The sequence below is a fragment of the Paroedura picta genome, chromosome 2, assembly GCF_049243985.1.
Source record: "Paroedura picta isolate Pp20150507F chromosome 2, Ppicta_v3.0, whole genome shotgun sequence".
Lineage (NCBI taxonomy): Eukaryota > Metazoa > Chordata > Lepidosauria > Squamata > Gekkonidae > Paroedura > Paroedura picta.
The window spans coordinates 129,997,438-130,013,228 of record NC_135370.1 but is presented as its reverse complement, the minus strand read 5'-3'; the positions used below and the strand labels follow the sequence as shown (position 1 = coordinate 130,013,228).

The 15,791-nt window shown below is 42.7% G+C and overlaps 1 protein-coding gene across 2 annotated transcripts in view; it reads left to right on the top strand.

Moving 5' to 3' along the window:
- The first annotated feature begins 1,470 nt into the window (after nucleotides 1–1,470).
- The window catches only part of HEATR4 (HEAT repeat containing 4), a 31,893-nt gene continuing 17,572 nt past the window's right edge, over nucleotides 1,471–15,791 (top strand). The window contains exons 1-8 of one of the 2 annotated variants that reach the window (XM_077322710.1): nucleotides 1,471–1,598; nucleotides 3,625–4,653; nucleotides 7,944–8,131; nucleotides 8,537–8,674; nucleotides 11,144–11,344; nucleotides 11,630–11,776; nucleotides 12,068–12,250; nucleotides 15,465–15,625. In XM_077322710.1, coding sequence (XP_077178825.1) covers nucleotides 3,749–4,653; nucleotides 7,944–8,131; nucleotides 8,537–8,674; nucleotides 11,144–11,344; nucleotides 11,630–11,776; nucleotides 12,068–12,250; nucleotides 15,465–15,625 — 1,923 coding nt within the window. In that variant the 5' untranslated portion in view covers nucleotides 1,471–1,598; nucleotides 3,625–3,748. The remainder of the gene's footprint in view (nucleotides 1,599–3,624; nucleotides 4,654–7,943; nucleotides 8,132–8,536; nucleotides 8,675–11,143; nucleotides 11,345–11,629; nucleotides 11,777–12,067; nucleotides 12,251–15,464; nucleotides 15,626–15,791) is intronic. The other variant, XM_077322711.1, reaches the window with a different exon arrangement.

Here is a 15,791-nt window from a genome sequence, read left to right as displayed (position 1 = left end):
CTTGGAAGAAATTCTGCTTCAAGGGGCGTTGTCTGGGCAGTCATGATGGGGATTGGCTGGATCACCTGCCAATCCTCTGAAGCAGTTCTACCAAGCAATTTAGGATGTCTTCCCTAGTTTTTTTTTTTTCTCTTGACAGCTGAAACACAAATTAACTTGGCTGTTGAGTCGCTGACACTGATTATGCACAAAGTGGGTAGTGTGGGGTGGTGGCAGCAGGGCTACTCCCTGATTATGCATGACACTGCCACCATCCCAGCCCTGGCCCAGCACTCCGGATAGCACGTGGTATGCGACTGTGGGAACTCCAGTGTTCCCTGTGATACCACAGGCACCATCCGCAGCCCTCCAGCACCTTTGGGCTCCACTGACCTATGGTGTCCCTAAGGGGACACCACATGCCCCTGTCAGCTCTGAAGAGCCACGGAGTTGGATGGGGCATTACCCCATGTCCACCTTGGCAGGAGAGTGGCATGCTCTTGTTTTCCATAAGGAACACATCTGTGACAATGTAGTTCTTCTGGATATCTGACATGTTTCTTGTACCCAGTTCAGATTGCAAACATGGTTTAAGTCTTGAACTGATTCTGTCATGATCAAAATGAAGACTCAGAACTGGCTGGAAGTGTTCTACTTAGAGATGTCAAGAGCATCAAGTCCGATCTTGACAAATCATACTTCTTGTGGACATCTCATCCCCAAATATCATCTCACCTTCAGTGTACTGAGGGTCTTGAGTTATGTTTGTAAACAGGAAGAAAAGGACAAGTTTCACGGTTCTTTCACTACAATTGAATATTTCATTAGCATTAATCACACCGTTGCACACAGGCTTGGATCCGTTACCCTTTAATACAGTAACTCATGTTGTGGTGACCCCCAACCAAAAAATTATGCAAGTGTTCTTTCACAGAAATGAAACCAAAACTGACCAGTGGTGTGAAGATCCGTTGTTCAAGATCGTATATATATTGGTTTTTTTGGGGGGGTTTCTCAGTTCAGTTCTGTCTCTTGTCCCACCATGCTGATCTCGCTCTTTTCCACCTGCAGGAGGAGCAGCAACAGTGGCACGCCCCTCCCCCGGCCAAGCTGCTTGCCCTGCTGCGACCCCTGTGAAAGGGTCATTCGACCCCCCAAAGGGGTCCCGACACCCAGGTTGAGAACCACTGCTCCAGAACATTTCTGCAGACAGAACAATTTCTGACCATAGGGTGCTACTTTCTTATTCCTGGTATAGTCCCAAATTCACAGGCATCAGGATGCAGGGGAAGGTGAGAAAGTCATGCTCTATTGGTGGAAATAATTATGTCCACAAAAATGCTCCAGCTGATCCGAACTGCTGTTTCTAAATCTAAAAGAGTTATGTTTAAACTGCTTGAAATGAAAAGGGAACAAAACATAGCTTTGTTAAAAGCGTCAATAGCAAGAGGGACAAATCACGTTGGATAGAATGCAAGTACGTCATCGGTTGCTGGGCAACAACTGTAAACTGCCGCAGGACAGACCTTTGAAGAGCTAAAAAGCAAGTTCTGATATGTAGGTGGTTGAAAGTGGCTCATGTCTGCACAAGCCCAGGTTTGTGAGAACCATTCTGAGAGGTAAATAACAACACTTTTTTTTACTTCTGAAAGCAGCAAAACAAAATAGGTGGAATTATAGTGATTCAAGAAGTACGGGAAAACTGACAGGAATACTAAGAGCCAACTTGATGTAGTGGTTAGGAGCAGTGGCTTCTAAGTGCCCAATTTGATTCCTTGCTCCCCCACATGCAACCAGCTGGGTGACCTTGGGCTACCCACAGCACTGCTAAAACGGTTCTGACTGGGCAGTGATATCAGGGCTCTCTCAGCCTCACCTCCTTCACAGGGTGTCGTGGGGAAAGGAAAGGGAGGGCGACTGTAAGCCGCTATGGCCTCTTATGAACAGTGGAAGCTACTGCACGCTGCCGCCGTCCCATTGCGGCGGGCCAGGATACCCTGCTGTTCACCATGTAGGCACGGGGGCGGGGCATGCTGGGCTGCCCTGGCATAGCGCGCGTGCTGAACGCCGGGGCCAGAAGGTAAGCCGGTGGAGGCGGGGGGAGGTTTGGATGGCCTGAGAAGGGAGTGGGGGGGCAGGCGCCCTCCGCAAGCCCAGGTGGAGGCAGGGGTCACCCCTGCCAGCTCTGGGGCTCCATGGGGCTCCCTACAGGGACACTGTAGGGTCGGGGCTGGGTGGGCTGACAAGCCTGGCGCTGGCAATTACGCACAGTGCCGGGCCGCCGCAGCCCTGGCTTACCGCGGGCCTTCCATAGCCCTGAGCTGGGAGGCGCCCAAACTGGCGGCGGCAGCGAGTGTTATCGGTGATTTTAACCGAAGTGCTCCTGCCGCCAGCACAGGCATTCTGGCCCGTGCATAAGAGGCCTATGAGACTCCTTCAGGTAGAGAAAAGTGGCATATAAGAACCAACTCTTCTTCTAAGTCAGCTGACCTTGGTCTGTTAAGCAGAGGATGGTGGGTAGCCCTGTTGGTCTGAAGTAGCAGGAAAAAGTTCCAGTGTTAAATAGTCACTTCCTTGTAAGTCCACTGAAGTCAACAAGCTTAGAAGAGTGTAATTACTTATCCAAAATTGTCTTAGTAGTCCTATATAGACAGCAGTGGGGTGCCTGTTGGGCCACAGACAACTGGCACTTCTTCCAGAACAAGTGTTATGTTGGAAGAATTACTGATGTCAAAAACAAGATCAGCAGTGTGGAGTGGAAGTTGGGTGGGACTGCTGGTGTATGAGTGTCATTTGACAGAAACTGAAGGAATTGCATAGACAGTAATGGGAATTTCCCCTCTAGAGGTGGGTAGCACATGTGCAGCTATCATTACTGAAGAGAAAAATAAGCTTGATGGTGAAAATTAACAGAGATGTAGCTTATGGCTTGTTATTCTGTGCCCATGCTCCTCATGCTTCATTGATTTTCAATGGTTTACTGTGGGGTCAAAAAAATATTTACTGTGAAGTCATTTCAATGAGGCTCACTTTTAGGCCAGGCAAATATGATGCAACACTGTAGCCTCAACAGTCTAATTGGATAATGATCTGGGAGACCGGGGTTCAAATCTCCATTCTGCCACAGAAGTTCACTGACTTTGGGCCAACCGCTGCCTAACCTAGCTCATGGGGCTGTGATAAAAGAAAATGGAGGAGGGCATAAAGATATTATAAGCTGCTTTGAATCCTCATTGTGGAGAAAAGTGGGGGTAAATAATTCGTATTTTGAGATGGAAACAGTTCTGATGCATGTTGGGACATACCTAGATGGCAAGAGGAAGCACAAAGCTAGCAAATGGACATGGTGATACGTTGCTTGCTAACATTACTCGATTCTCTTGGTGCTTCTGAAAAACCATACTTGAAGACACTGTCTTGCCTGCCTGAAAGCCTGTTCCCCCTCATGCTTGTCCTAGTAATGTATTAGTATCTCAGGGCTCACATACATCCACACCACTGATGAAGAAACACCATGGAAAGCCGATGATAACATGCCAGAATAATTGCTTATATAGGTAAGCATCACAAGTGTTTTAAATCAAATTAATTGTCTTCTAGTTTTTAAAACCAATTCATATTTACTTTCCCCTTACTGTTGTTTAGGAAATGCTGGAGTGTCTCCTTAAAGAACTGCTAGAATTCAATTTATTTATGCAGATTCTGGAACTGAAATTTAATATTTTATAAATTCTGCCTATTGCTTGGAAGTTTGAGTATTCTCGAAAAGATGGAAATACCTACTTTTTACAAGAGCAAAAATCCCTTCCCTCTTGAGTCAAGTCTGAAAGCCAGGACAGATAAAAAACACTTGCTGTCTCACCATACCATGGTGTCCATATTGACAGAAGTGCCTGCGATGTTCCAGAAAGGAACTTACCACTCCATGAAGCACTATGCACAATACCAGAAGGGATGCCTCAAGACTATTGCCAAGGACTTTAATTTTGCAGAAGAGGTGGTAAAGCAAAGAGGGCCATCAACTCTGTCTTATAAGGAATATGATCAGAAGCACATATATGATTATTCCTGCATCATTCACAAAAAAGCTGCTTCTAAGAAGCCAAGACAGCCAAGTCGCCTCAAGCCTTTGAAGATACCGCCTCGCTTGATTCAGACAGACATTGCCCCTCCTCAGCAAGCCACTGAGACCATTCCTATCTGCTTGGAAGAATGTGTCTGGAAAGCCAAGCTGGAAAGCACCCTTGCAGCCCCATCTCTGCTGGTACCTATCCCTCCCCCTCCTCCTCCTCCTCATGATGGTCCTTCACAGACCTTCCTGACAGAACCTCATGGCATGTTGGGAACACAAAGGATGACCAAAGGAAAGCCAAAAAGAACATCCCAGGGCATCACGCTCCAGGAGTCAGGGGATAAAGGATGGGAAGAAAAGCTATTGAGAAAGTTGAACAAAGCTACAGCTCAATGGATTGTGAACAATCAGACGTCTTGGGGAGGCTGGGTTCAGGCTAAACCAAAAGGTTTCAAGAAGCAAAAATATGACTGGGAGAGAATAAGATATGTGCTTCCTTCTGGAAGTGATGTGGGGTTACTGGATGAAATCAAGGCAGAGGATGATGGTGTTAAAAGTTTTGAAGAAGAGATATCAGAGACACTTCTCCCTGTCTATTATGGGTAAGGAACAGGACTGGTTGGTTGGAATGGGAGGGACATTATGCTGTAGCATTCGTTGCATTTCTTCATTTAAATCCTTTTAACTGTGATTGAGGTCATTAACACTAAGATTAGCGCCATTTACTGTTTTTAGTTCACATCTGTTATTCTTTCATACCTTTTCAGTTTCCAAAACATGACTTGTTATGATACCATAGAGTAAGGCCATGTCAGTGTTTTTCTGAAGCATTCTTCTGTTGCCAGTAGTGTTGTAGGGCTCATTTCTCCATTAGACACTCTGGCAGGCGGCTTATTTTTTTCTGCTGTGTACCAGATTTGCAGGCTGGTTGACAGCTTCATTCAGAAGCCACACAGATTTGGGCACTTTCATTATATTAGTATTTTCAACAGGAAACCAGAGTGTATGTGACCATAGTTAGTCTGACAATGATCCAATGAGTTATCATGGAAAGGAAGATCTGAGCTGTGAAAACATTGGCAGCACTATAAAAAAAATGGTGGATCAATAAGAAAATATAGGATATGTTGATTAACTCACAATATACACTTTCACGGAGTATGATAGATCTTTCAACTGGGAGGATTTTTCTCTCGGTGTCTTAATATGTGCTGCCCTGCACATTTGCCCAATCAATGTTTATAGCCCTCAGTCAGGATGCCCCCAAAACAACCTGTCTTGCTGCTTCCAGGCAAGTGGAAAAATCTCAATCCTCCTCATTTGTCGCCATAGTGGAAAACTATTTCATCTGAGCCTGAAATATGGGGAGTTTGTTGCTTTGTTCCCCGGAATGGGGGATGACTTATCGGGGCCAGTGACTCTTGTGTATTAATCAAGATATCCTGCATTTCTTCAGCATTCAGCAGAGAAATTGTGTTAGATAAGAGGCACAGAATTTTTTCAAGGGTACATTTACACAACCTCTCTCCTGGTAATTTTCTTTACAGAAATTTCTTTATGGAAAATTAGTGATACCAAACAATCCCATGTTTGTTTGTTTCACATGGCTGCATTGCTAGTTCTGATGCTAAAACACTAAAGTTTAAAAAGGTGTTTTCATGATAGTAAGTCCAGATTAAGTTCCTGCCAAGTAAATGGGCACAAGATTTCAGACTAACAGTGCAATTCTAGACAGAATTACAACCTTCTACTCCCACTGCCTTAATTCTAGTCTACTTTAACAATCGGTGTATCTGTTGTCATTGTTTCTGTAAGATTTGCATGTAAAATGTTGTCCTTTGTATTGTGACTAAAATAATTAACACAATTCACATTTGAGGTTAAGCATATAAATGGGGGCTAGCTCTCCTACTAAATCCTCAAAAACAAATAAAACTCATCCCAGATCTAATGTAAAAACTGCCCCCAAATCTCAGCCAGTTATCAGAATTGGTTGTTTCAAGGCTTGGCAATCCTACCTGGTGGGCTCCCATCCTGGTAGGCTGTGCTTGATTTAATGAACAAACTGGCCAACAGCCATGCTCTAAGAATTGTCCCGTCTCCCCACCCCCGTGTTCAGAACAGGCCCATTGACCTGCATGCACCTTCTGTCTGGCCCTCTGAGCCATCTAGGCATCAGTAGTTGCCTGAGTCTCTGCTTGGTAACGCACCACTCTCCTGGCCTGCCTGACCCTCAGAGAGGTTTTCTTTGCTTATTTTGATACTTCTGCCACACCTGTGACTCTTCTGTAAGGTGTATTCACTGTAGAGGTGGGTAAATAGTCTGCCCTAAACCCCAAGAGATGCAGCTGGAAGGATCTCTTTGAAACCTTTAATGTGTAGACCAGCATGGCAGGGAACAATGACCTATTTCCATCTAGTATATTTTAGAAGACACACCCCTTCATGTGAAGAGAGATTTTTACTTAGCACCTAAGCCTGTCTCTTAAAGAAGAAGAAGAGTTGGTTCTTATATACCACTTTACTCTACTAGGAGGAGTCTCAAAGTGGCTTACAATCCCCTTCCCTTTCCTCTCCCCACAACAGACACCCTGTGAGGTAGGTGAGGCTGAGAGAGCCCTGATATTACTGCTCAGTCAGAACGGCTTTATCAGTGCTGTGGCCAGCCCAACATCACCCAGCTTCCTGCATATGGAGGAGGAGCAGGAAATCATACCCAGCATCAGTGCTCCTAACCACTGCACCACACTGGCTGGTTCCATATACTACATCAACTATGTTTTAGGATTTACCCTTTGAGAAGGCCAGTTTCCCTTCTCTATAGCTTCCATATTCTATAGTTTCCCTACTCTATAGCTCCACCTACTGCCTGCATCTCTTCCCACCCAATGATTGGTTACCACGGGGATGGGTTCCACTCCCACAGAATTAGTGATTTACAAACTGACTGTCACCTTTCCCCTCGCACCATTTTTATAAAGTGTATTTGAATGGTGGAGGTCTATGTCGTGCAGAGAACTATTACAAGGATTCCAAACAGTAAAGCGTTTATTTAAAGTAAAATGTCCACATGCATACTCTCAGCACAGCAACAAATTGGGCATAGTATACAAAAGAAAGCTGTACATATACAATTCTGCCTGTAGTGCTGCCAACCTCCAAGTAGGGCCTGGAGATCTCCTGGAATTATAACTGATTTTCAAGCCCCAAAGACCAGTTCCCTTATAGAAAATGGCTGCTTTGGTGGGTGGAATTTATACCTTGCTGAAGTCCCTCCCCAATCCCATCCATCCCAGGCTCCATCTCCAGTATCTTCATGAACAGAGTTCACACCCCTATCTTCCCCTGATTCTATACATGGTGTAGCTGGGTGTGTTCTAAGGCAGGCTCTTAAGCTTACGGTGATCTAAAAGCTTCCAATTACTTGGTGTCTTTGTTCAGGCAGCCCACCCTTTGTTTGTTCCATGCAGCAATGGCAACCTTCAGTGGGAGCTCAGTACTGAGAACTCCTTCCCCAGGAAGGAATCGGCTAAAATGACTCCTCTCCCTCTGAGCCAAGGGATTTTATTAGTTTGCCCACCCGTCAGTCAAAGAATTGTTTCCTGAGATCTCAAAGAAGATACATTCTAGCCTCATGCCCACCTTTCTTGGTGTCAGCTTCTAGCTAGAGGTGTGAACTCACCTGGAAGGCCATTAGTAGTTCTAAAGCTTTGATGGTTGGTACTTGGGAGAAGCTTGACAGCAAGTGACGCCCCATCCACCTCTGTACTCTGCTAGGGGAGAAAAAACCTTTAAAAACTAATTGTGAAGGTCTTGTGCAGCTCCAAATTAAAATGCATTTCTCCGCACCCTGCACTGCAAACCGTTTTAAAGCACATTTCTCATCTCACAGGATACCATCTTTCCACTCAAAAGTGCTGGGTAGAGATGATTTAACTGGAGACAACAATACAGTGAGTGAAATATCACAGCAGAGTCGCAAACTGGTAACTCATATTAAGCATCGGAAACGGCTGAGCTCCCGGGTCGGAAAACACGCATATACCACTCAGAATATTTTTGAACAAGAGCTCTATTTTGGTAAGATATCTGAAATATCAATAAATTGTTTTTGCATAATCTTATATAGGGATGAGTGATCCAAATATTTTCGTTAGCACAAAACTCAAACATGATAAAGCAAATATTGTGTGTTGAAAAGGATGACAACCATTATTTATAGAGTTACTTAAGGCTTTTTTGAAGCTGCCTTTCTCCCAGTAGGACTCAATTGGAATAGTTCCAGATGTTCATACAATCACACCTTAAGGTATTTCTAGAAATGCTGGACAACCTGTACATACATTGTAAGTTTTTTCCTGAATACCCAGGTCTATAAATGGTTTGTTAGGTGTCATTTTGTATATGTTTATATACCATTTGGGGGCATCAGGCACTAAACTGATGATGCTATTTCCCTTCTACTTTTTCTGTTTGTATATTTAGGGACAGCAAATATTATCCATCAAGAGATAAAGAAGAGTTACATTGTTATGGATAATCGTGATGAATACTGTAAAAACCTCCAACCACAGTACCCAAGAGCTCCAGAGCTTTGGAGTTTCCGGCCACCCAAAAAAACAAGTAAGGGAAGAGAAGCTGAACAAACTATAGCAGTGTTTTCCAACTTTTATCACTTTAATCTTGAACCAATTTTATTTGGAGCTAAGTACTTCTAAGTGTGTCCTTAGGATTACATCACAAATATTGTTAGTTAATGTGTGTTCAAGGGCATGAACATTCTCATTTCCAACCTAATTTTTCAATGGAAATGGAGAACATCTTGAAAACTAATGTTTAAATAAGAATTTAATTTGAAATCTCAGATAAATACCATCAAGGACTCTAGAATGGATCTGAACATTAGTGGGAAAACGTCTTTTTACAAGCGGTCCATTATATGCAGAGTACTTAAATGCCGTCTGAAACCAACTGCAGCATACTTTTTGAGGGAACGCCCTAAATGGGCTTACAAATTAAAGTCTGTGATGAATTTGGGCCAGTTTGTGGCTTGCAAAGTGATGTTTGTAGAAGGGCAACCAGTATGAACATTCCATGAACTTCTATTATGTTTGTGGTGCTTTGTGAATGGATACATTTCCAGACAGGTGGTCTCAGCTCAGTTGCAAAAGGGAGGTGGAATTCTCCAGTCTTGGAAACATCAATAACCAATTCTGCCAATAACAGAGTTCCCATTCATAGAATCATAGAATCATAGAGTTGGAAGGGGCCATACAGGCCATCTAGTCCAACCCCCTGCTCAACGCAGGATTAGCCCTAAGCATCCTAAAGTATCCAAGAAAAGTGTGTATCCAACCTTTGCTTGAAGACTGCCAGTGAGGGGGAGCTCACCACCTCCTTAGGCAGCCTATTCCACTGCTGAACTACTCTGACTGTGAAAAAGTTTTTCCTGCTATCTAGCCTATATCGTTGTACTTGAAGTTTAAACCCATTACTGCGTGTCCTCTCCTCTGCAGCCAACAGAAACAGCATCCTGCCCTCCTCCAAGTGACAACCTTTCAAATACTTAGGGCTATCATGTCCCCTCTCAACCTCCTTTTCTCCAGGCTGAACATTCCCAAGTCCCTCAACCTATCTTCATAGGGCTTGGTCCCTTGGCCCCAGATCATCTTCGTCTGCTCTATGGAATCAGAATGCTATATATCAGCTCAGCTCAGCAGCCTCTCCTCTATTGGCTGTTGACAGGCAAAGAACTTGATAAAAGCACATTCATTTTTCCTGATTGTGAACATCTCTCCCCTGATTTTTGTTGTTAGGTGGACTCAGGGCTCTGAGCTATCCTCTCTTCCTGTTCATGCTGAGCAGTGGGTCAACTACTGGGTGTCTGGGCTGAGTGAGGACCCACATTTTATACCCTAATGATTGTGAATTCCTCTCCTCTACTGGGGTTTGGGTGTTAGGTGGTCTCTGGGCTCTCAGCCATCCTGTCTTTCTGCTCATGCCAAAGTGCCTTGGTTGAGGACCCTGATTGTGAACTCTCCTCTACTGGGATTTAGATGTTAGGTGGACTCAGGGCTCTGATCCAACTCCATCTCTCTGCTCAGCTGAGAACCCACCCTCCTGATAGCGATCTCCTTTCCCCTGCTGGGGTTTGGGTGTTAGATGGCCTGACATTTCCCCCAAAAGCACTTTCCTGACTTGACCTTAGTCCTTTTGGGTTTGCACTGCCACAATGGCACTGGTTCTGCTGGACTCATTACATTGGTTCTGTTGGGGTTGCAAAAATGCCTCCCAATTTTGGTTTCTACTGCAGAAATGCTCTTGCTTGACCTTAGTCCTGTTGGATTTGCAGTGCCACAGTAACACTGGTTCTTCTGGACTTGCAAAAATGCCCCATATCTTCAGTTTCTAATGCAGAGATTCTCTGGAACTTTGATTTTGTTCTGCTGGGCTTCTGTTGCCCTTTCAACTGGCTGGCCACCTTGTAAAATAGTTTACTGAGCTAGATGGATCATTGAATTGATGCAGCATATTTTTCTAATGTGCTTTTCCTTTTGTTATATTCTCTGTTTTACTTTTAGAGGGAGACCTACTAAATAATCTATCTGGCCAGTTGTGTAACTGATGAATGTGATGATTGTTTATTTATCCATTTACATTATTTCTATGCTGTCTCACTCTAGAGACTGCTCCAGGCAGCTTCCAAAGTAAAAATATTATAAATAAACCATTTGTATTTATTTTAAACAATTTATTTCCCATTCCTCTCCCATTGTTCTAGAGGGAGTTTTGAAAAACACTGGCAAGTCAAGCCATGTCATTTGAAAATTTGTGATAAAAAATACTCTGCTGCCACAGATAAACATTTACTCATACCTTTATATAAATAGTATTCCTGAATCCAAAAGTTACTTGTCAAACCATGTGGAATGACTCCAGGGCCATTTGGATAAGTGATGCTGGCATGCTTAAGAAAGGGCTAAGGAGAAATTGTTCTTTAGTCATTGATTTCTGCATTCATTCATGTCAGATGTTTGTAGGCTAGAGTTAGTGTGGATTGCTACTAATGTTTCTTTATACTTGTTGGATCAGCTTATAGGGTGCAGAAGGGAACCAACCACTGGACTGCACTACCCACAGTCATTGAGAACTTTTCCCAGCTAGGCCAAGCAGAATCCCTTGTAGTGCCTGTAAGAACAAGAGAATCATGTAGACAGTATGAAAGTAATTTATCTCAAGATGTGTGTATCCGTAGAACTATTTTGGAACAGTGGAAGACTGATTGGAAGTTGGGTGAGTACTCTGGTTCCAGATTCCATTGGTCATTGTCATAGTTCATTCAAATCAAAGGCTGTTTTACAATTCACTTCTATGCCTGGAGCAGTAGTGGCTGAATCATAGAATCAGAGTTGGAAAGGGCCATACAGACCATCTAGTCCAACCCCCTGTTCATTGCAGGATCAGCCTGAGAAACAACTTGGTTTTGGTGATTCAGTCTCAAAAGACTTGCCAGAGCCTTCCCTTAAACAATTCTCATTCTTATTTTCTCTTTTTGTTATTTTACTATTCAATGCTCAGATCCTCAGTGGCAGTCGGCAACTATAGAAGGATTAATTAGAGGCCTTATAGATGTGCATGTTCAGAATCGGATCAAAGCAATACTTATCTGTGCCTCTGCTGTGCTTGAGCGGCCCCAGAAAACCAAACAAGAAAGTACGGAGTCAGGTACAGGAAACCCCTACAGGAAACTCTTGTGATTTAGGAATGTTTCAATGCCATGACAGACACAGAGACTGGCATAAGTGTTTAGAACCAAGAAATGATAAAAGATCCAGATATAAAGATGTATAGGGAAAATGAGTAGAATTTTAACTGAGCAAAATACAGAAACCAGGAAAATATTTACTGTAAATAATATTTATTAAGTAAGTAATTTGTTGTCAAAATACAGCATATTAGTTGTTTTAGTAAGAAGAGCGGATTAAAACTGTACATTTAATGTTTTTATTTTTTCAGTTATAGGAATAGAAGCGAAGACATCAGAAATCCCAGATATTCCAGTGGAAATACAGCCTTTGCTTAAAAATACTCTGTTTGATAAAGATGCTCACGTAAGAATGGCTGCCGCAATATGCCACTATACCATAGGGAAGAAGTCTCGGCAAGCACAGATCATTGCAAAGAATGCTTTGATATATGGTCAGTATAATAAATCTTCTCCCACATTCTGAACATTTTCTGTGGGCATCACCAGGCTCCAAAGCCAAATCTACCAGTATTCTCCATCAAAGAATAATCAAGTAATCAGCAGCACGACTCGGTGGCTAAAAAAGCAAATGGGATTTTGGGCCTTCAAAAGAAGGATAGGGTCTAATTCACATGAGTATGGTACTGCTTTACTCTGCTCTAGTTAGTCCTCACAGAGTACTGTGTTCAGTATTGGATACCACAATTGAAGAAGAATGTGGACAAACTGGAGCGTGTCCAGAGAAGGGCAACGAAAATGGTGAGGGGGTTGGAGACCAAGACATATGAGGACAGGTTGAGGGGCTTGGTCTGTTTAGCCTGGAGAGAAGACGACTAAGAGGTGATATGATAGCCATCTTCAAGTACATAGAGGATAGAGCAGAGATGTTTTCTGTTGCCCCAGAGGGTCAGACCAGAACCAATGGGTTGAAATTAATTCAAAAGAATTTTTGGCTAAACATCTGGAAGAAGTTCCTGACAGTTAAAGTGATTCCTCAGTGGTGGTGGGTTCTCCTTCGTTGGAAGTTTTTAAGCAGAGGCTGGATAACCATCTGACAGAAATGCTAATTCTGTGAATTTAGGCAGATTGTAAGTGAATGGGCAGAGGGGATTGTATTTGAGCTTGGCTCTTGCGGCCATTTCCTTTTATTATTTTAATTTTTGGATTTGTATCCCACCACTCTCAAGAGACTTGTGGTGGCTTACAGTTATAAATTCTGCAGGGGGTGGGACTAGATGACTCTGGAAGTCTCTTCCAGCTCTATAATTCTTTGATTCTGTGAAATATAATTCAGACTAGGGCCCAGATCTAGTTAAAATGAAGTTCTTGTCCACTGAAACCATAGGACAATTTAGACATGACTAATCAACTAAGAGCCTCTTGTGGCGCAGAGTGGTAAGGCAGCCGCCTGAAAGCTTTGCCCATGAGGTTGGGAGTTCAATCCCAGCAGCCGGCTCAAGGTTGACTCAGCCTTCCATCCTTCCGAGGTCGGTAAAATGAGTACCCAGCTTGCTGGGGGGTAAACGGTAATGACTGGGGAAGGCACTGGCAAACCACCCCGTATTGAGTCTGCCATGAAAACGCTGGAGGGCGTCACCCCAAGGGTCAGACATGACTCGGTGCTTGCACAGGGGATACCTTTACCTTTACCTTTACCTTTAATCAACTACACTGCCAAATATAAGCAGAACCTTAAATGGAGCTGCACCCTTCCAAGCCCACTGATGGTTTAGAAGGTGTAACTCTATTTAGGATTGCATTTTAAATGGTGCAAGATCTAAAGGTAGATGAAGAGCTATCATTTAAGGTTAGTGGGAGAGTCACTACTATACTGCTTGCTGCACTGCATGTATGACTGTTCCTCACAAGTACCTACATTTCTGGCCAGCTCACTGCTTCTATATTTATATTACCATAAACAATTCACTGTCTTTCTTGTAAATTCTAACTGAGTATATCTAAAAGTAAAGAATTTTATTTCTTGATGAGAATCTGCTCTGCCGGTATCAGAATTGCTTTGTAATAGAAATATATCTTGAACAACAATCAAGTGTTATATTTGTTTGATTATAACTTGTAATAATGCCATTATAATATCAAGCCATTTCAGGAGATCACATGTTTATACTTAGCAAATGAGTCTTGTAGAATGCATGAGATTATAAAAAATCCAACCATAAGTCATCTACATGTTTAAGAGCCTTCTATGAGTATCTCTTTTGCTTATAGAAGGTCTTATATTCAGTTATTATTTCAAGATGAAACAGAGCTGGGAAATATCTGAAAGAGCAACTGAGTTAATATGGCCGGTGGTCTGATGCAGTATAAAGCAGCTTTGTATATTAATTTATACAAAATATTGATCCCATTATTTCAGTTCATAAGCTTATAAAGAGTAACCTTCAATAGCTGTCTCTTTTTTTTGTCTTCTGATTACAGAGCTTTTCAAATATTTATTACATTTGCATTGCATTTTCAAGCTTATCCCCACAGAGATGAGGGTCGTGAGCTTTTATTATGGAAATTGAAAGGCAATATTCTGAAAACGTGAAGGAAAGCCCATGAGCCATAGCAGAGTATATGCTGCCTACCTCGGCATCATGTGGATGTGTAGATAGTTTGCTTAAAGGGAAGGTGAAGTATGACACTGAGTAGATTTGCATGAGTAAAGACATACAACAATAAGATTTCTATAGGAGTCATGCAGGATAGGACATTGTTCTAGACATGGTTTATGTGCAAGTGTACATTGCTCATTGGTTCCTGTGCAGACTGTTGAAGAAGGAAGTCTGAAGCCAGGTATGGGAAGCCTTTGCTGGAAATGTTTAATGATACAAAAGGACCACATGCTAGAGTGTCAACTGTGTTGTCCACCATGGAAGTAGTTATTATTATCATGAATAGAAGGTGGTAAAAGCTTAATTTGGGTCATGGTCACAGATGAACTAATAGTGCATGAGTAGAGATAGAAATACTAGTTTGTCCTTTGTTCTTCTTGAGCTCCTGCAAGCTAGTTTCCAAGTGTCCAGAAAAGAATTAACATCTTCTTGTGAACTCACACCACTTTTCATGTTATAGTTTAGAAGGTCTGGTAAAGTAGCAGTATGGTGCAGTGGTTAGACTATGAGGCCTGCATCTACTTCACAGGATTGTGTGGATAAAATGGAGAAGGGTTGTTATCCACTTTGAATCCACATTGGGGACAGAAGTGGAGTATCAAAGGAAGTAATTTTTTTTTAATTGCATGTTCTTGTCCAGTTGTTCAGAGACATACTTTAGGTTGTTCTACAGTATTTCATTTTGTAGGCATAGACTCTATCTTGTATACTATTAGAAGAAGAGGAAGAATTGGTTCTTATATGCCGCTTTTCTCTACCCGAAGGAGTCTCAAAGCGGCTTACAATCCCCTTCCCTTCCCTCTCCCAACAACAGACATCCTGTGAGATAGGTGAGGTGGAGAGAGCCCTGATATTACTGCTCAGTCAGTAAATCTATTATCTCCCTAAATAATCCTGTGTACTTGTCCCTGGCTTGTTTAGAATCCAAACTTTCAGTGCTTTAACAATTAAATGTGCCATAATAAACTAAAATATTATATTGCAACTACAGCTAGAATGGTTTCCTCCTTTTTTAAGCATTGGACAGTGATTTTCTTTTTGTCATCAGGAAATTCTGCAGACAGTTGGGCAGCAGCTCAGTGCCTGGCCCTGGAGGGCATTGCTACTTTCCCAGTTGTGAAAAGGATCCTGTCTCAAGTGTTTGATAAAAAGAATGATGCCACAGAAGAGCAGGCTTGTCTTTTGTTAGTTCAGCTCAGCAGACAAACTGTAGGTATATCAAAGTTCAGGGGGTTACTAACAAGGTCGACATGGTTAACAGCCATAAGCCATTGGTGTTTTTGGAATCAAGTTTCCCCAGAATGCAATTCATCAGTGTTGAAAACAGACATTGAATATTGTTCATAGCACCAGGCATGCATGTTTGCACAAAAGG